Here is a 15,406-nt window from a genome sequence, read left to right on the forward strand (position 1 = left end):
CCACAAATAAAGTAGAAAAGAGAACATTTCCTGGTCAGCCAGTCAATCAATAAATTTAGTGCATGGATAGGAGCGCTCTAACCTTTGCACGACAAATCTTGGTAATGGCCTCAACATGAAGGCTTTGGAGCTCTTCAAGTGCATTAATATCCAAGCCACCCAAATCATCACCCTAAAATTCAATAAAAATGTGATTCATCTTGTAATGTCCAAATAAATGCCAGATTGATGACATTGTATCTTGAGTGAAGAGTACAACACACAAGTTTCCAGTCTTTAGGCAAGAAGCAATGCTCATAGTTCTTCAAAGTGAAGCGCACAATTTACAGAAAATATAAGTTATCATACTATTCTAACAGTGGAAAGATGCTAAGTTGAATCACAACGTCCATTAAATATTGAACGACCATTTTACCCTTCACCTAAAAGTAAAATTACAATGCATTAAATGAATATTTTGAACTCTACAAGTAAGTATACATTTTAGCTAATCCTAATACAGGTAAATAAACCTATACACATTGTAGTACAATGAATCAACTTAATGGTAATTAAGTAGCTCACATAGCTAGATGACACAATATGACGCTTAGGCTTCTTCTAATTATTGATCATGTGAAAGTTGAATCTCATAATAATGTAGAAGAATGTGAAAGGTATTATGTTTTTAAGTTTCTTAGTCTCAATAATAGCTATTTGGGATCACAAGGGTCTATAAATTAGGACTATAAATACTTAGTTATATCCTTCTTGGAAATGAAACAATGCTTCTTTAATGATATTTATCAATGTCTTGGAGTCGCTTGGTTGCATATGATGTTGGTACTTCTTGAAATCACTTCTTCAAAAAGTGATCATGGCATTTGGATTACTTTTTGTGACGTTTTTAATATCTTTTAACAAATCTGAATTGTGTATCACTTTTTAAATAATAACAATGCTATATTTAGCATCTCTTCATATCATGCAGAAGATCATTATTTGTATAGCAATCAACGTGGAGAGCAACTTGAATAATAATGAGTTATTAATTTATGTTCATTCAGAGAATATCATTTCCACCTTACATTTCTTTTATTAGAACTTGATATTTCTTAAACAAAGATGTTATCCAGGACAATTCATAAACACTATCAGCATAACAAAGTTACAATTGTAAAGTTTGAACCCTTCACGGTGGCTCATATGGTTTGGCTAGGGACTTCCATAATGGAGGTCTTAAGTTCAAAACCCCTTGTGATCTTCTAGGTCGACCTCGTCGCAAGAGGCTTGCCTAATGCGGTTTACCTCTTCTTCGTGATTGCAAGCTATTAGACAAGAGTGGGGTTTACATTTGTGCTGAGATGTTGATTGGAAGTTGAATAGCAATGACCATTACATTTGAATTAAGCAAGCTGATAAAACTTTAATAGGCTTCTGGATGTGATTCTTGAAGATTAAGTGCTTCATTTTTCATTGATTTTATTTCTTAATTCTTTTGTATTCTTGTTTAAACAGAGTTTTTTTTTTTTGGTAAAGTAATTAAATGATATTAAAAAGCATCAAGAAGATGCAAAGAACAAAGTTTTTTTTTTGTAGCAATCTTTTAAAATTACTACAACAATCAAAGAGAAAGTGAAACTAATCATCTAACTATTATGCTCTGCAAAAAACGCATTCAGATCTTTGTAAAACGATACGCAAGATCTGAATGCGTTTTTTGCAGAGCATAATAGTTAGATGATTAGTTTCACTTTCTCTTTTGATTGTCGTGTTAATTTTAAAAGATTGCTACAAAAAGAATAAATAACTTTGTTTAATGAATCTAGTTTGTGTTTACTCAATGTCCCTTTAAGATAAATATAACACTAAAGAAAAAAAATTTTTTGAATTAGCTACATAAGATAACAGCATTCAACATCCTTACTTTTTAAAGTTTTAATCTATTACTCAGATACAAATGTTTTAGAACTCTTATACAATCTTTTAAATTTTTTATTCATCGACACATTACACGCATGAAAAGGAAATACGTTGAATGATCTTATTGTCCATAAAAAGCTAAACAAACTTCTTACCCTTTAAGCAAAAATTACTACCATAAATTTTTTCTACAAAGATGGAATCATATATTCTAATAAAAATAAGGGGAAAAATAGCATATTAAAGTAGGCACATTAAAAGCAATTCTCTCCACTATTTCTATAATAAATTGAGTCATTAATTTTCTTATATTCTTTATATGAAAAGATAAATAATGCATGAAGTTTTTTTAGCACGGTAAAATCCTGTTGTATTCTCGATAGAACTGATATAATAATGCAGTAACTCCTTCTCACTTCTTGTCAGTTTCATACTCTTCAAGAAGTATGTAGATTTGAACAGTATGCTTATTCACATTTGTGAAAGAGTATGAAACTGATAATGGAACAAGTCTTTTGCTCTTAACAATATGCTTATTCATATTCTTTAACTCTTTAACATTTGTGTATGCTAAATTGAGATCAATGGAATTGGATTCAAGAATTAGGATTCTAGGTAGAGTTTATCTATGTAATTTTGGTAGCTTTTTTTTTATTCGCTATCAAGTTTAATTTTTAATGCATAGACTCGGTCACTCAGATGCCTAGAAAATAATTCAATGAACACTTAGTCTCATTTTCTTAGCTTAAGGTTCTTATTGGTTCAATAAAAATCACTCCTTTCATAGTTTAACTAATTTTATTCTCTTCAATATCAGAATTCATGCCAAAAGCCTTAATTTTCTCTCCTAGCTAAGATGTAGGAAAACAAAAAAGGCAGCTCTTATATTTAGAATTGGAGTAGAAAGACCAGATCAAAGTTCTAGGAGAGCAATTATCACCATTCACCGTTATGTTATTTTTTGAATGAAAATTATCACCATTATACAATTACTTTGTTTAAAATTACAATCATCAATCTTTATGTTCCTTATTAGCACAAATGTGATCCAAATATATAATTTTAGTTAATAGATTATGATGGAATATATATCAATTTATATTATTTCACATTTTGCTAGCTTGCACCTGCACTATTTAACCTTCAAATATTATTTTATAAGTATCTCACACTTTTATTATTATGTGGTTTAAAAATTTACACCGAATAGCATGGAATATACATTCAACGCACGTATCCAAAACTAGGCTAACATATAAATAGTTAGTTCTTATAAGTTATAACATGAAAGTTGATATTCAAATTATAATTTAGGCATCCAATAAACAATAATGACAATATTAAACTAAACAACTCAAATCAAACACCATTAAAATGTGACTGCAACATGCCTACAAAAAGATAACCTCAATTAAGAAATTGATTATTACTTCTCAATCAATTAGCCAAATAAGGAATTAGGTTAATGCATTTAATTTCATATTAAATTGCTTTAGTTTCTACTTAATTAGCTTCAATTGCAAGGGTCAGTTTTTATTTTTAAAACATCAGCATATATTTCAAGAGCAAAGAACTAGTAAATGAAGAATGGGACAGGTGAGAAAGGAAAAAGAAAACTATTGACATCAAGAAAGAGTAGAAGAAACAAACAGTAGAGAAGCCCAGAAGCAAAAGAAAGCCGAATAATAGTCATTTGATGAAAGTGTTTATAGTTCACAGAACAGGTTAGCTACAATGTTCACAGAGTTGGTTAGTTGCATTCCTGATTTCAGTTTCATGGATGGATCTCTTTAATCTTTGATTTAATGTGAAAAATTCACCCACCCACCCTCCCTCCCTTGTTCAGCTCTTGCAAAGTTTGTTAAGCAGTTCTTCTTTATTTGATTTCATTAGAACTCTCAATTCCATACTTTGCTCTACACACACGGTGAGGTAATAGCAAGAAGGTAGCTACTGGAAAAATGCATATTAATCAGAGGCACCAACTTAAATAAGGCGTGGAAATGAGAAAAGAAATACCTTTAATCTTGAAACTAAATCGTCTAGATCCTTGCACCTTTTCCTTTCCTTATGGTAACGAGCCTTCAATTCTTCTGATGTATCCACAGCAGGAATGTTTCCAAATGTTTCGCTAACTTTTTTATCTTTGGACAAGGAGATGTCATTTCTTGATTTTGCTTCCAAGATATTAGACACATCCGACCCCTCAAATGAGACAGTCTGGGAAACAGGACCAGATTTCCTCATCTTCGCAACAAGTACCCACATATTGGCAAGCTCATTCTCCATATCTTCTTCTCGCCTCTTCGTTTCATCAAGTTGTTTACGCAGTTCACTTTCTATTTTATCTCTCTCATACAATGCAGCAACCAAAGAAGCTTCTCTTTGGTGTCGCGCACTCAGTTCTTGCTCCAACTCATCCACTGATAAACAATCTTCTGTCTTCCTACCATGTGCATCAGACCGACCTCCACCATCACCATTTTGCTTCATATCAAATGCAACAGATCTCTGACAGCAGCTATTTTTGCAAGGCGCATCTTTTTCAGCAGCAAGTTTGGCATTTGCGTAGGAGAGCTTAGTTACCTCTTCAGCTAAGTTCCGAAGTTCTACTGCTGCCGCCGCTGCTAATTCTTTTGCATAAGAAGCTTCCTCAGCTAGCTTTTGATCGTGAATTTCTAAGGCTTCCTTCTCCTCGATAATTTGCTCTTTCTCTTGTTTCAGGGACTCTATTTCTGCAGTCTAAGAGGAAGAAAATCATGATTATATGTATATATATATTATATTACATTACAAAATTTATATCAAAAGCATATCAATTGAAGGAAAGCTTACCTGTGAAAGAAGCTGAGAGTTCAAAAGTGCATCAACACTAGAGTCATTCGAGACTTCGTGCACAAATCTTTTATTTAATCTCATATTACTAGTTTGTATATTTTCATTCGTAAGTCTCTCTTCATATGAATGAGCCCCAGTCTCCCTTTCAAACTTAGCTTCTATAGATCCCTCCGAATACGCCGCAAGTGTGGCAGCATCATGGTCTGCATCCTGCTGCTGGCATGTAAAACATTTTTCTGATACAAGCTGTTGCCTCAGCAGAAGGATAGTTTCTTGCATCTCAGAATTCTCCATCATCTTCAGGACCAACGATTTTTATTAGAGTTCAGAAGAATGTGACATCCGAATGGCAGATCATAGAAAGACTACAAATCTACCTTCAATTTTAGTTGCTCTTGCAGTACCCTGTTGTCTGCAGATTTAATCTTATCATGACGACAAACTAAATTGTGTTAGTCCAGCAGCATTTAACTAGGTAGTTAATGTCAAATGATTGAGTCTAATACCAGCTCAAAGAGCTGACCATACCTCCAGCTCAAAAGTCTTTTCATTTAGTTGAGCAGCTAGCTTGGGCAACGCCTACATTTGAGTGAAGACCAGAATTCAAATGCCATTATGTGATAAGAAATTACTCATGGTAAGAAATTAGACATGGGCTTGGGATGCATCCTGCAACAGATGGGACTAACATAACCTTTTGTTATTCCATCCCTCTAACTCTCTTGTTTGGTCTAGGAGTTGGACACCTCAATAAATAGGGATTTCCAAAGGGGTTTAAATGATCATGAGCTACTCCATCCATTGGCTTCAAATTTCATGTTGGATGTTCAAATTCTTTACATGATATCAAAGCCAAACACTGGTAAGCCCGCTTGAACAACCGCTTTCTCTCTTTCACTTTGGGCTTCTCTCTCTCAACTTAGCCCATCAAGCAATCAATAATGCTCCAGGCTCAATCATTAACTTGTTGAGCTCTCCTTTATTTCAGGCCTGCTTCTGTTGAGCCTCTCCTCACTACTTAAAAAACAAAATCATCCACATGGAAATCCTAACAGGATTACATTTGTAGGAGTGTATTAAAGAATGCAGCATCTGTTCCTAATCGGTAGCTTAGAGGTTTCTGAAGGGGTTTAAATGGTCATAGACTACTCCCATCCACAAGCACTTCAAAGTTTTCATTACGTAAACACCCATGTAACAAATTCCGCCATTTCTCACAATAGCATAAACCCATTGCCTTAAGGTTTTGGGTTGGATGCTCAGATTCTTTTGATCCAAGGAATTATACGATCATTGGGGATTTTATCTCTGAAGATTTTTTTTGACCTAGGTTAAGGGTTATGGTCATTTTAGAAACTGCAAGATTCTTTCAAGAATATGCTATAAGAAGAGTACTGCCGAAGATGGAAGTGATAGATGACAAGAAACAAGCCCAAGAAGATCAAACAAGCCTTTAGAAAGGGATAAGTTCTCTCTCAAATTGGAAGACCAGTGGAACCTACCCCATTATGAACCAAACCAACAAGTGCAAGAAAAGTGAAAGAGTAAAGGATTTACTGGACTTCGCCCAATTCCAAGTGAATCACATTGGTCATACATCCATCACAACAACGCTCGATGATTCTGGACTTTATCAATTTAGGCCCATTCTGGATTAGGTTCAGAGGTTCACTAGAAGTATGTATGCTCCTATGAAACTCCAAAAATTTTCTTAATAGATTATAAGTATTTGTGCATCACTTTTTTTTTTTCAAATTTACCTGAGATATCTCAATATTGATTGAGCCCTGTGGCATCCTTTCCACTGATCCAACCATGCGTTGCTCCAGAATACGTATCTGGAGCTTTTTTTCTCTTATTTCATCCTTTAGGTTTCGCATTTGCTCCTAATCATGAGACAAATATATAGGCATGAGTACTAATATACACATTCAGTATCCATTATATCAGGAAAAATAATATAAAGTTCAATGTCACCAATTTTCTAACCTGAAGTTGCAAGTCCCCAGGACTCTTAACTGCTTGCTCTGATACTCGTTTAAGAGAACTAACACATAATGCAACCTCACCAGCTAGCATCTTCACTTGCTCGTGAAGAAGATCCATTTGATCAGTTATAGTGGTCCCAGTCTGCAAAAGAAGATTGAGCCTCCTAGCAGAGTTATAAGCAGAGGACGACTGTAAAATCATTATCCAGAAATTGCATAGAAGCTGACAGTTTATTTAGCATAAATTAACTTGACAGTGCACAAAAAACATGATTATGGAAATCATGGCATACTCAAACCCGGAAGCCATTGTACATTTCCATTTCTAAGCATCTTTAACCTAAAGTGAAATTTTGATCTCACCTTATAGGCACCGTAATAAGTTCATTAAATCAATTACTTCTGACGAAAAAAATAAGCAGTTCTCTAAACACAGCCTTTCATCTCTACCTATTTTTAAAAATCACCTTTGAATCCAACTGCTTCAACTGAAGATTGACCATATGGAAATTGCATTTGTAACCATGTAATCTAACTCTTGCACCAAAATATAGATGAGTTTGATGCATTGTGTCACAGATAAAATGTTTGATATGTCCTTACAGTTAATGAAGATACTAAGGAGGACCAGAGAACACATCTTTTGTCGTAGCACAAAAAGTGAAGAAAATCAGTGGTTAAGATAAGTAGCGTAAGAACGGGCAAGAGCCATCTTTAAAATTTATAAAAACATATGTTGTATAGAAATAAATTCTTTTAAATATTAGAGGAAAAACTCAAATTGAAGGGTTGGGTGCAAAGCAGAAACCAAGTGGGACATGTCATCTAATTACATCAAATATCCAAGACAAACTACTTTGTACAAAAAGATTTTCTATGTGGATTTCTTCATTCTTTATGTCACATCACCAGAAATTAAAACAACAAAGGAAGAACTTACTGGTGGAAGCCGACCTCCAGTAGCTGCACTAAACAAATCGCCTGCTTGGGTTCTATCTGGAACAAAATCTACTGCTGGAGCATCATCTCCTCGCTTACTAACAGATCTTCTCCGCCCTTCCTTCACATCACTGAATGCAACTCTACTTTGCAATGACTTCAATGAAGATGCAGGGGAACCACTTGCAGAGCTTTCAGAATCAGCATTTGATGATGGTCTAATCAGATTTTCGGGCTTCTGCACCATCAACAATTCATTAGTATGTTGTTTTATGAGTCAAATGTCTTCCGTGTGATATCATACCGAGACAGTAAATCATTAGTATTTTAGAACAGAGTATTTCTAGAGAAAGGAATTATCATATAAATTGGCAAAGTTTTTAAAAGATAACTTCTGAGTAAGAATCATTCTTTGTACAGATCATACTTGAAGGACAAACAGGATAAAATTCTGATACTTAGGAGACAAATATTACAGTGCTATTATTGTGTTTTTTTCTTGTCCTCTTTTGATCCTTCATCTAACTTTTTCAACTGTGCATAACAAGTGGAGATGGGAGAAGAGGAGAGACCAACAGTTCTCAGTCAAATCATACCAGCATATACTATTGGTAAGGAATGGAGTGGGTTCTCTGCATCTTTCGATTTGGATACGAAGAGGGCCCAGAGAAGTGTACTTATTTGTGCACTTTGGCTGCTAGGGAGCGATATTGACTGCAGAGAATATGAGAATAATCTTACATGTTTTTTTATTGTTGTAAGAGGATAATCTTACATGTTAGTTGGTGCTATATGTTGTAGTTGTTTGGAAGAAGATGTAGATATCCAATTATTACATTGTATAGATGATAGGGTTATCTTTGTAGAGAACCATATTTTTGGTCTAGGATTCTCTACTTCTTAGCATACTTCTATGTATGGGGATTTCTCCAACGTTAATAAAATTATTTACCTTACCAAAAAATTTAGCTTGTTCAATGCATCTTTCTTGTATGACACTACATAAATGTATTATTTGGCCCTCCGTCTTCATCTTAGCTCACCTTCTTGTTTCCCCATATTGTTTCTCTTTATTTTTTTGTTTTGTCATTTAGTACTACACAATCTACCTTCTAGTTTTGACAATAATATTCCATTTCATGCAATAACAAATTTATTCTTCTATCCTAAGTCTTGGTATGAGAAACACATTACCAACCCGCCAAAGTGAAATGATGGATCTTCTTGTTATCTGAAAAGCATGCCAACCAGAAAAAATGCACCCACCTGTTGTCCATCAATCTCATACTTTTCCTATACCTAGTTAATATTTCTTAAGAGTTGAATCATTTGCACCCCACAATACATATGCCAAATTCTTGTATTTTTAAACTTGTTTTCATTGATTTCCTAATAGGAAACATTCACCTTTTATTTTACCAGCTGAAAATCAATGACTGAGATTCACTGTTGCAGTAGCATTAGAAACTTATATGGCCCACTTGTGACTTGTCATGTTCTAAAAAGGTCTTATACCACACATCTATGAAGAGTATGGAGAAGTATTAGAAATTTACTTTTAACTTGAACCAGCCAAGCATCCCTCTCTTTCTGTTTCTTCTGAAATCTTTGACCAATTCATCAAGGTTTATGACACCCTCTCTTCCATCGGCTGATATTTCGGAATCAATGCTTCCAGCATCCTCGTCAATCATGTACTCTCGTTTTCTATCCGGTAAGTAAGCTAGCTGCATCATCAATGAAGATAAACATGAAAATGATGAGAAAACTTTATCATCATATGAATACATTCATGCAGCAAAGTGAAGTGATCCATATCTGGTAATATGTCTTCAATACTTGTGTAACACAAAGTATTATCAGTTAGATTATTAGTCAGCACATCAAGTATAAGAAGCTAGCTGTTACCTCATCTTCTCCAAAAGAATGTCTGCGTCTGTGGCCAAGCTTTTCATGGATATTAGGCTGCATCGTGCTTTTGGTGGAAACTAAGATCAGTTTGGTTAATCTTTGAATCCTTCCCATCAATGCTGCTTTCGCTTGTTCCTCCTCTTCCAATCGTGATTGTAACTTCACCTGCCCAGCTTCCAACTGCATCACACATAGAAATAATGATATATATAAACCACTTGAATGGGCATGTGAAATAAGCCAAAATATCCTGGGAAGCTGCCTTTTATTTTCTGTGTATATTTTAAAACGATCGCTGCATTTTGTTTCTGTTTATATCTGTTTGGGGTTTCATATAGCTTCCTAACAATTTACACAAAAAAGGTGTTTCCCCTGCAAATTGGTGTACCATCCCTTGCTGCATAATGCATACCCTATGATGAGAGAGGAATCAGAGCAATTATTTTTCTAATAAGTAAGCAAAAATATTATTGATGAGCTCCATGAGCTCTAGGTCCACATGAGTCTCTGTTGATAGACATGGATCAGTTGGACAAAATAGTTACTGGCACCATTTCTATACAACGGGTTTTCTGAAGCTTCAGATTAATAAGTAAACTGGTGTGTAAGGATGCGATGTACCTGGAGCTTCAGATTAACCAGATCATCTTGACTGGGCCCCACTTTCTGATTTTCCATAATGCCACGCTTCAGAACATCAAGCTCTTCTTTCAAACAGGATATTTCTCTCTGATACTTTTTGATGAGAGACTTCTCGTCTATAATCTGAAATGGTCAAAACACATAAGAGACATACTTGCAGCGCTTGGATGGTTCTGTTATAGCAACAGAGCTTTGCTCCTTATACATCCTCTCATAATCTCACCTTATTTTGTGATGCTTTTATTTCCACATGCTTACTTCGATATGCAAATTTCAAGGTGTTGTGTGTCTCCTCTGTGTTGCTGGAGGCTGGTGTTACTGTGCAAATGAGCTTTAGAAAAATCCAAAAGAGTGAATCAGTGCTTAGGTTCTTTTTCCTTCTTTTGCTGGGCTAATTGGGGGACGGGGGTTCCATGCAACTCAAACTCAGAGGAGAACATTTGAAAACATCATAAACAGATGATCAACAGCTGGAAGGGCTGATAAACTAAAACTTACAGAAACTCGACCATGTCCACTGAGTGATGATTGCAACAGACGTGTAAGCTTTGAATCTCGATATGGGATATGAGTGGATTTTTCATCTGTTAATTTAGATATAACCTACATCATCCGTTGCTGTAGGTCAATATGCAAATTCCAGCATAATACTCAATAAGTAATAGATTATTTTGCGCATTTTGACAAAGAATTCAGCATTCCATCTGGGGGGAATGAGAGGGACTGTTGATGCTCAAGAATAATTTCGACCTAAGAAGAAGTGAAGGAGACATCAATCTAGACAAGGGAAGCCCTCGTGAGTAAAAATATGAAAGAAATATCTTACAGTGCCCAGAGTGAGTAAGCTTTTGTTTATGAACGAACCTTCCCTCCTCCTTAACCCAGTTGTCTCAGTCTTGGAACTTTCAGAGCCTGCCAAGTCAATTAGATGCTACAAACAAGATTTGTGTACAGCATGCATGATCAGCATAGTGAAAACAGAACGAAAAGATAAATGATAATGCCCGAACAACATAATGACAACATTCGTAAGAAAAATTGTATTTTTACTGAACTATAGGACTATAACATTAAATAGCCAACAGGTAAATTTCAAAAACAGGCTTTGACAAAAGTAACACAAGATACCAGTTGTGATAGTGCCACTTCCTCCCCTTGATTTCCTCCTCGTGAACTGCTTTCAATTGTCTGGCACAGAAAACCACTCGTTAGAACTCCATATGTTCAAAAGCATGCAGATGTGCAACAGCAACTCAGGATTTCTTCATCAATACCAAATAATAAAAGCAAAATATTGGAGATAGTAAACAATACTAGGTCTAAATTTAGTAACGTGGATCTTGCAATTTTGGCTTCACCAATCCTATCAAAATTTATGAAAAATAGAAACCCTTTCCTGTACTCTTCTGCCCTAATTACTAACAAGTGATTTGCTCTTTGAGAATCAAACAAGTGTATCTTTTACCAGAATTTTCTCGAGAGTTTTGATGTTTTACCACCATATGGCACTTCTAACAATGTTCATGTGTTTATGCTATGTTAGATATCAAACCATGTCCAATATTCAATTTGATAGTGCAAATTTGACTCAAGGAAAATCATTATGTGACATCTAATGGGACAAAGGGAATATATACAATATATTAAGCATCCGTTGTGTAGTCGACAACATAATCAACTTTATCCTCAAAGTCAAACAGAAGATGATTTCATAAATGTTCCTTTTTGAGTCAAAGACAACGCAATCATTTATCTTAGTACACGCCATAATTACTGGCTGAGATCCAACTCTGGTAGCTTTAAGTAACTATCATGTCAATCTTAAGAAAGATAATACATTGAATTAATTACTTATGTTGTCATTACCCCAAATTTTTAAGTTCCAAAACATATTATTGGAGTACATAGGTAGGAACTTCACTGTACTTCCCTAAAATCTGTGCCAGAATTATTCATTTTGAGTTTTGTGCTATTATGTACAAAATGTTTTCCTTGCCTCCCTTACTTACTTAGACTGCACTACCCTTGCACAAAAGTGCACTCAAACAGAGAGATAATAATCATTAGCAATTGAATATCCAACAACAAATCATTAACAACAGGTAAATTTCTTGTCAGCTAGAACACGGCAAAGAAGACATCATTGGCCCTTTTCTGAACACAAAGAATACACTAGAATATAGTTTTAAAGGACAAATGAGATGGCTACTACCAGAGTGAATATTGTATGGCTCCGACTGCTCAGTAAATTAAAGTTGTTGGATCCCACATGTCTGTGCTCTGTTTCAATGTGCCATCAAATCCAAAGATACATGTTAAGAAGTTTGCCTTGGAATCGAGCAAAATGGTAACAACTAACACATCAGCACTTGATAAAGCAAGAATATCAAGGTCATATAAATGCTTAAGATGTCTTGAAGACGACAAACCAAGCTAATTAATTAGCAAATGAAAGAGACTGCACAATTTGCTTTTGTTGGAGCTGCTTGTCTGATGGGCACAATCTTTTGGGGAGAAATCACCACTTATCAGTACATGTTAAGATAAATGTAGATGAAACTACAACTAAGCAAATGTTAACAGTTGTTTAGTGATACATAGCTGATAGCCAAAATACTTGTACTATACATGAGATGGTTCCAACATTGTTTAGAGTAGATTAAACTAGAGAAGTGGATATTTTTCTGAACAGCCTAAAAGCTCAAGGACAAGTCAAGTTAAAACCATAAAACATAGACAGACAGAAATAACTGAAAATAACAGAAGGAACCCACGTTTCACTTTAATGGGGACTTTTTCCTACTCTTATTTATGTATACCACTTGGATAAACCATAAATCAAGATGATTTGGGATGCAGTTGGGGAATTTTAATAATAAGTTAAATTCATACAAGAAACAATGCGCATACTACTAGAGGACGTCTTACTGATGAACAGCTCTTAGCAATACACTGACCTACTTTCTACCTTTGATTCTATTAAGAACCATGTTAAGAACAGTTTGAGAATGTGTAAATATGATATCAATCTTTGTAATTATGGTAAAGATTGGTAAGAATCTGTATATATGATATATGTCTCTCTGTTTGTGGGTTATGTTAGTTACATATTCTTCTGTATCAATTAGGAAAACTGTATCATCAACGCTTTCCTAATTTGACATTGTTTAAGCCCTCAAAGGTTGAGATAAGATAACAATCAAGCTAAGCATTCTCAAAATCTTTTCTATCTCTTTTATTTTTCTGTATGGTATCAGAGCTTGGTTAGTAAGCTCATCCTTTGTACTTATTCTCTTCTTCTCCATTTCAATATAGTCATTCCTACTTAAGAAGATAGGCATTTCTTCCACACTTCTATGCATCTCCTAGACTGTGCCTAAGGTATTCTCTCGTGAAACATTTTTATGGTTGTAAATATAACCATGAACTCCTGATCAATACAATATGATTACTTATAACAAAAAGTATCACAAATTATTAACTATGATGATAAAAGAAACACAGATTGGTTACATGCAGGTAAAGATAGCAATGTCTACTTTAGTATAGAGAGACAAGAACGAATGTCTACAACCTTCACCAGATGCTATTAAGGAAAGTGCATGAGCAGGAGACAAAACAACTTCCTCCTTGATCCCTTCAACGTAGGTCCCCTGCAATTTTCATCAAATAAATAGTTAGAAATTTGAATAATAAGCAGCTTTCCAGAAAACTAATCGTATCAAGCAGTAAAAAAGGCTCTTCAATTTCTTAGTAATTAATGAACTGACTTCATAAAAGAAAGCTCCCCTCCTCCCCACCACCCTTCTGAATAGAAACCAGATAATGGAAAAGTAAGTCCACACGGAAAGAAAAGAAAAAAAGAATAAACATGAGTCTCCAAAGACAATTTTGGATCCAAACAACTAAATTCCAGTACTCTTGCAACCCATGGATCATATCTCCATTTAGATGCTTCATAAGCTTCTATAAAAACCATTCAATTCAGAGACACAAGTGGACAACTAAACAACCCAAACATCCAAACTAAAACATAAGATGCAATGATTTCTTTTATTCCTCCTCTATAAAAAGTAGTCCAAATTGACAATAACTTCATAACGATTGTGGCTGATGTAAGAGCCAATCATAAAAAGTAATTTGTAATCTGTATACGTGCTTTATCAATCCCTTCATGGTTTCTTATTCCTACATTACACATTGACTCGCTGCACTACGGAATCAATTTTGCTTTTTTCAGAAATGTCATTACATTTGTCAGCTTCGGATCACGTGCTTGATCAAGTCGGGAAAGGATGCTTCTTGACTTGAGATTTCCCTTCAAATTTATTTAATAGATTATGGAGTGCTTATTTACTGTTTCATATTCTTTTTTGTTCAATGGTGGGCTCACAAAACCTTTAGAGAACAAGAGAGGCATCAGGCAAGGGGATCCAATGTCCCCTTACTTGTTTGTCATTGGCGCGAAATATCTGCAAGGGGAAACAGATCAGGTGGCTCTAAATGGCAGTTTTAATTTCCATGTCAAATGCAGGAAGTTAGGAGCCAGTCATATTTGTTTTGCTGATGACCTTCTGATGTTTTGCAGGGCTGACCTTATCTCCATTAAAATGTGTGATGCTACTTTCCAGAAATTCTCACAGGTATTTGGATTGCAAGCTAATACCGATAAAAGTTCAATCTATATGGTTGGCATCTCTAGTACAAAACACCAAATTATGTACATGATTGGATATACTGTTGGTGAACTCCCCTTCAGATACTTGGGAGTTCTACTGGATTCCAAGAAGCTATCTACTAGCCACTACCTACCACTGATTGAAAAGATTACAGCAAGAATACAATGTTGGTCATCTAAGCTAATGTCCTATGTTGGTAGGTTGCAAATAATCAAATCAGTGTGTTAGGAATTCAGACCTATTGGGCACAGATATTCATCTTACCCAAGAAGATTCTGAAATTGATTGAAGCCATAAGCAGATCTTTTCTTTGGACTTGGAGTGCCACTATCTCAATTCTCAAATAAGGCTTTAGTAGCCTGGGAAAAAGTTTGTCAACTAAAAGTTGCAAGGAGAAAAGGATGGTACTGATATGTGTTTATGGAATAAAGTTGCTATCATCAAACAGTTTTGGGCGGTAGCCAGAAAGGACTGCCTCTGGATAGAATGGGTACACAGCTTCAATAT

The 15,406-nt window shown here is 35.0% G+C and overlaps 2 protein-coding genes across 2 annotated transcripts in view; one reads left to right on the top strand and one right to left on the bottom strand.

Moving 5' to 3' along the window:
• Positions 1-15,406, top strand: part of LOC125872110 (superoxide dismutase [Mn], mitochondrial) — a 333,170-nt gene that overhangs the window by 177,137 nt on the left and 140,627 nt on the right. The window lies entirely within an intron of this gene.
• The window catches only part of LOC125872082 (kinesin-like protein KIN-7C, mitochondrial), a 28,476-nt gene that overhangs the window by 1,960 nt on the left and 11,110 nt on the right, over positions 1-15,406 (bottom strand). Inside the window, exons 8-24 of the mRNA XM_049552758.1 lie at positions 13,795-13,873; positions 12,433-12,500; positions 11,349-11,408; positions 11,047-11,151; positions 10,719-10,823; positions 10,444-10,551; positions 10,200-10,343; positions 9,576-9,758; positions 9,224-9,394; positions 7,669-7,905; positions 6,730-6,870; positions 6,501-6,626; positions 5,269-5,319; positions 5,118-5,165; positions 4,738-5,037; positions 3,922-4,644; positions 83-172 (exon numbers count right to left, since the gene is read on the bottom strand). Of these exons, the coding sequence (XP_049408715.1) occupies positions 83-172; positions 3,922-4,644; positions 4,738-5,037; positions 5,118-5,165; positions 5,269-5,319; positions 6,501-6,626; positions 6,730-6,870; positions 7,669-7,905; positions 9,224-9,394; positions 9,576-9,758; positions 10,200-10,343; positions 10,444-10,551; positions 10,719-10,823; positions 11,047-11,151; positions 11,349-11,408; positions 12,433-12,500; positions 13,795-13,873 (2,739 nt within the window). The remainder of the gene's footprint in view (positions 1-82; positions 173-3,921; positions 4,645-4,737; positions 5,038-5,117; positions 5,166-5,268; positions 5,320-6,500; positions 6,627-6,729; positions 6,871-7,668; positions 7,906-9,223; positions 9,395-9,575; positions 9,759-10,199; positions 10,344-10,443; positions 10,552-10,718; positions 10,824-11,046; positions 11,152-11,348; positions 11,409-12,432; positions 12,501-13,794; positions 13,874-15,406) is intronic.

Source organism: Solanum stenotomum, chromosome 8 (assembly GCF_019186545.1).
Source record: "Solanum stenotomum isolate F172 chromosome 8, ASM1918654v1, whole genome shotgun sequence".
Taxonomy (NCBI): Eukaryota; Viridiplantae; Streptophyta; class Magnoliopsida; order Solanales; family Solanaceae; genus Solanum; species Solanum stenotomum.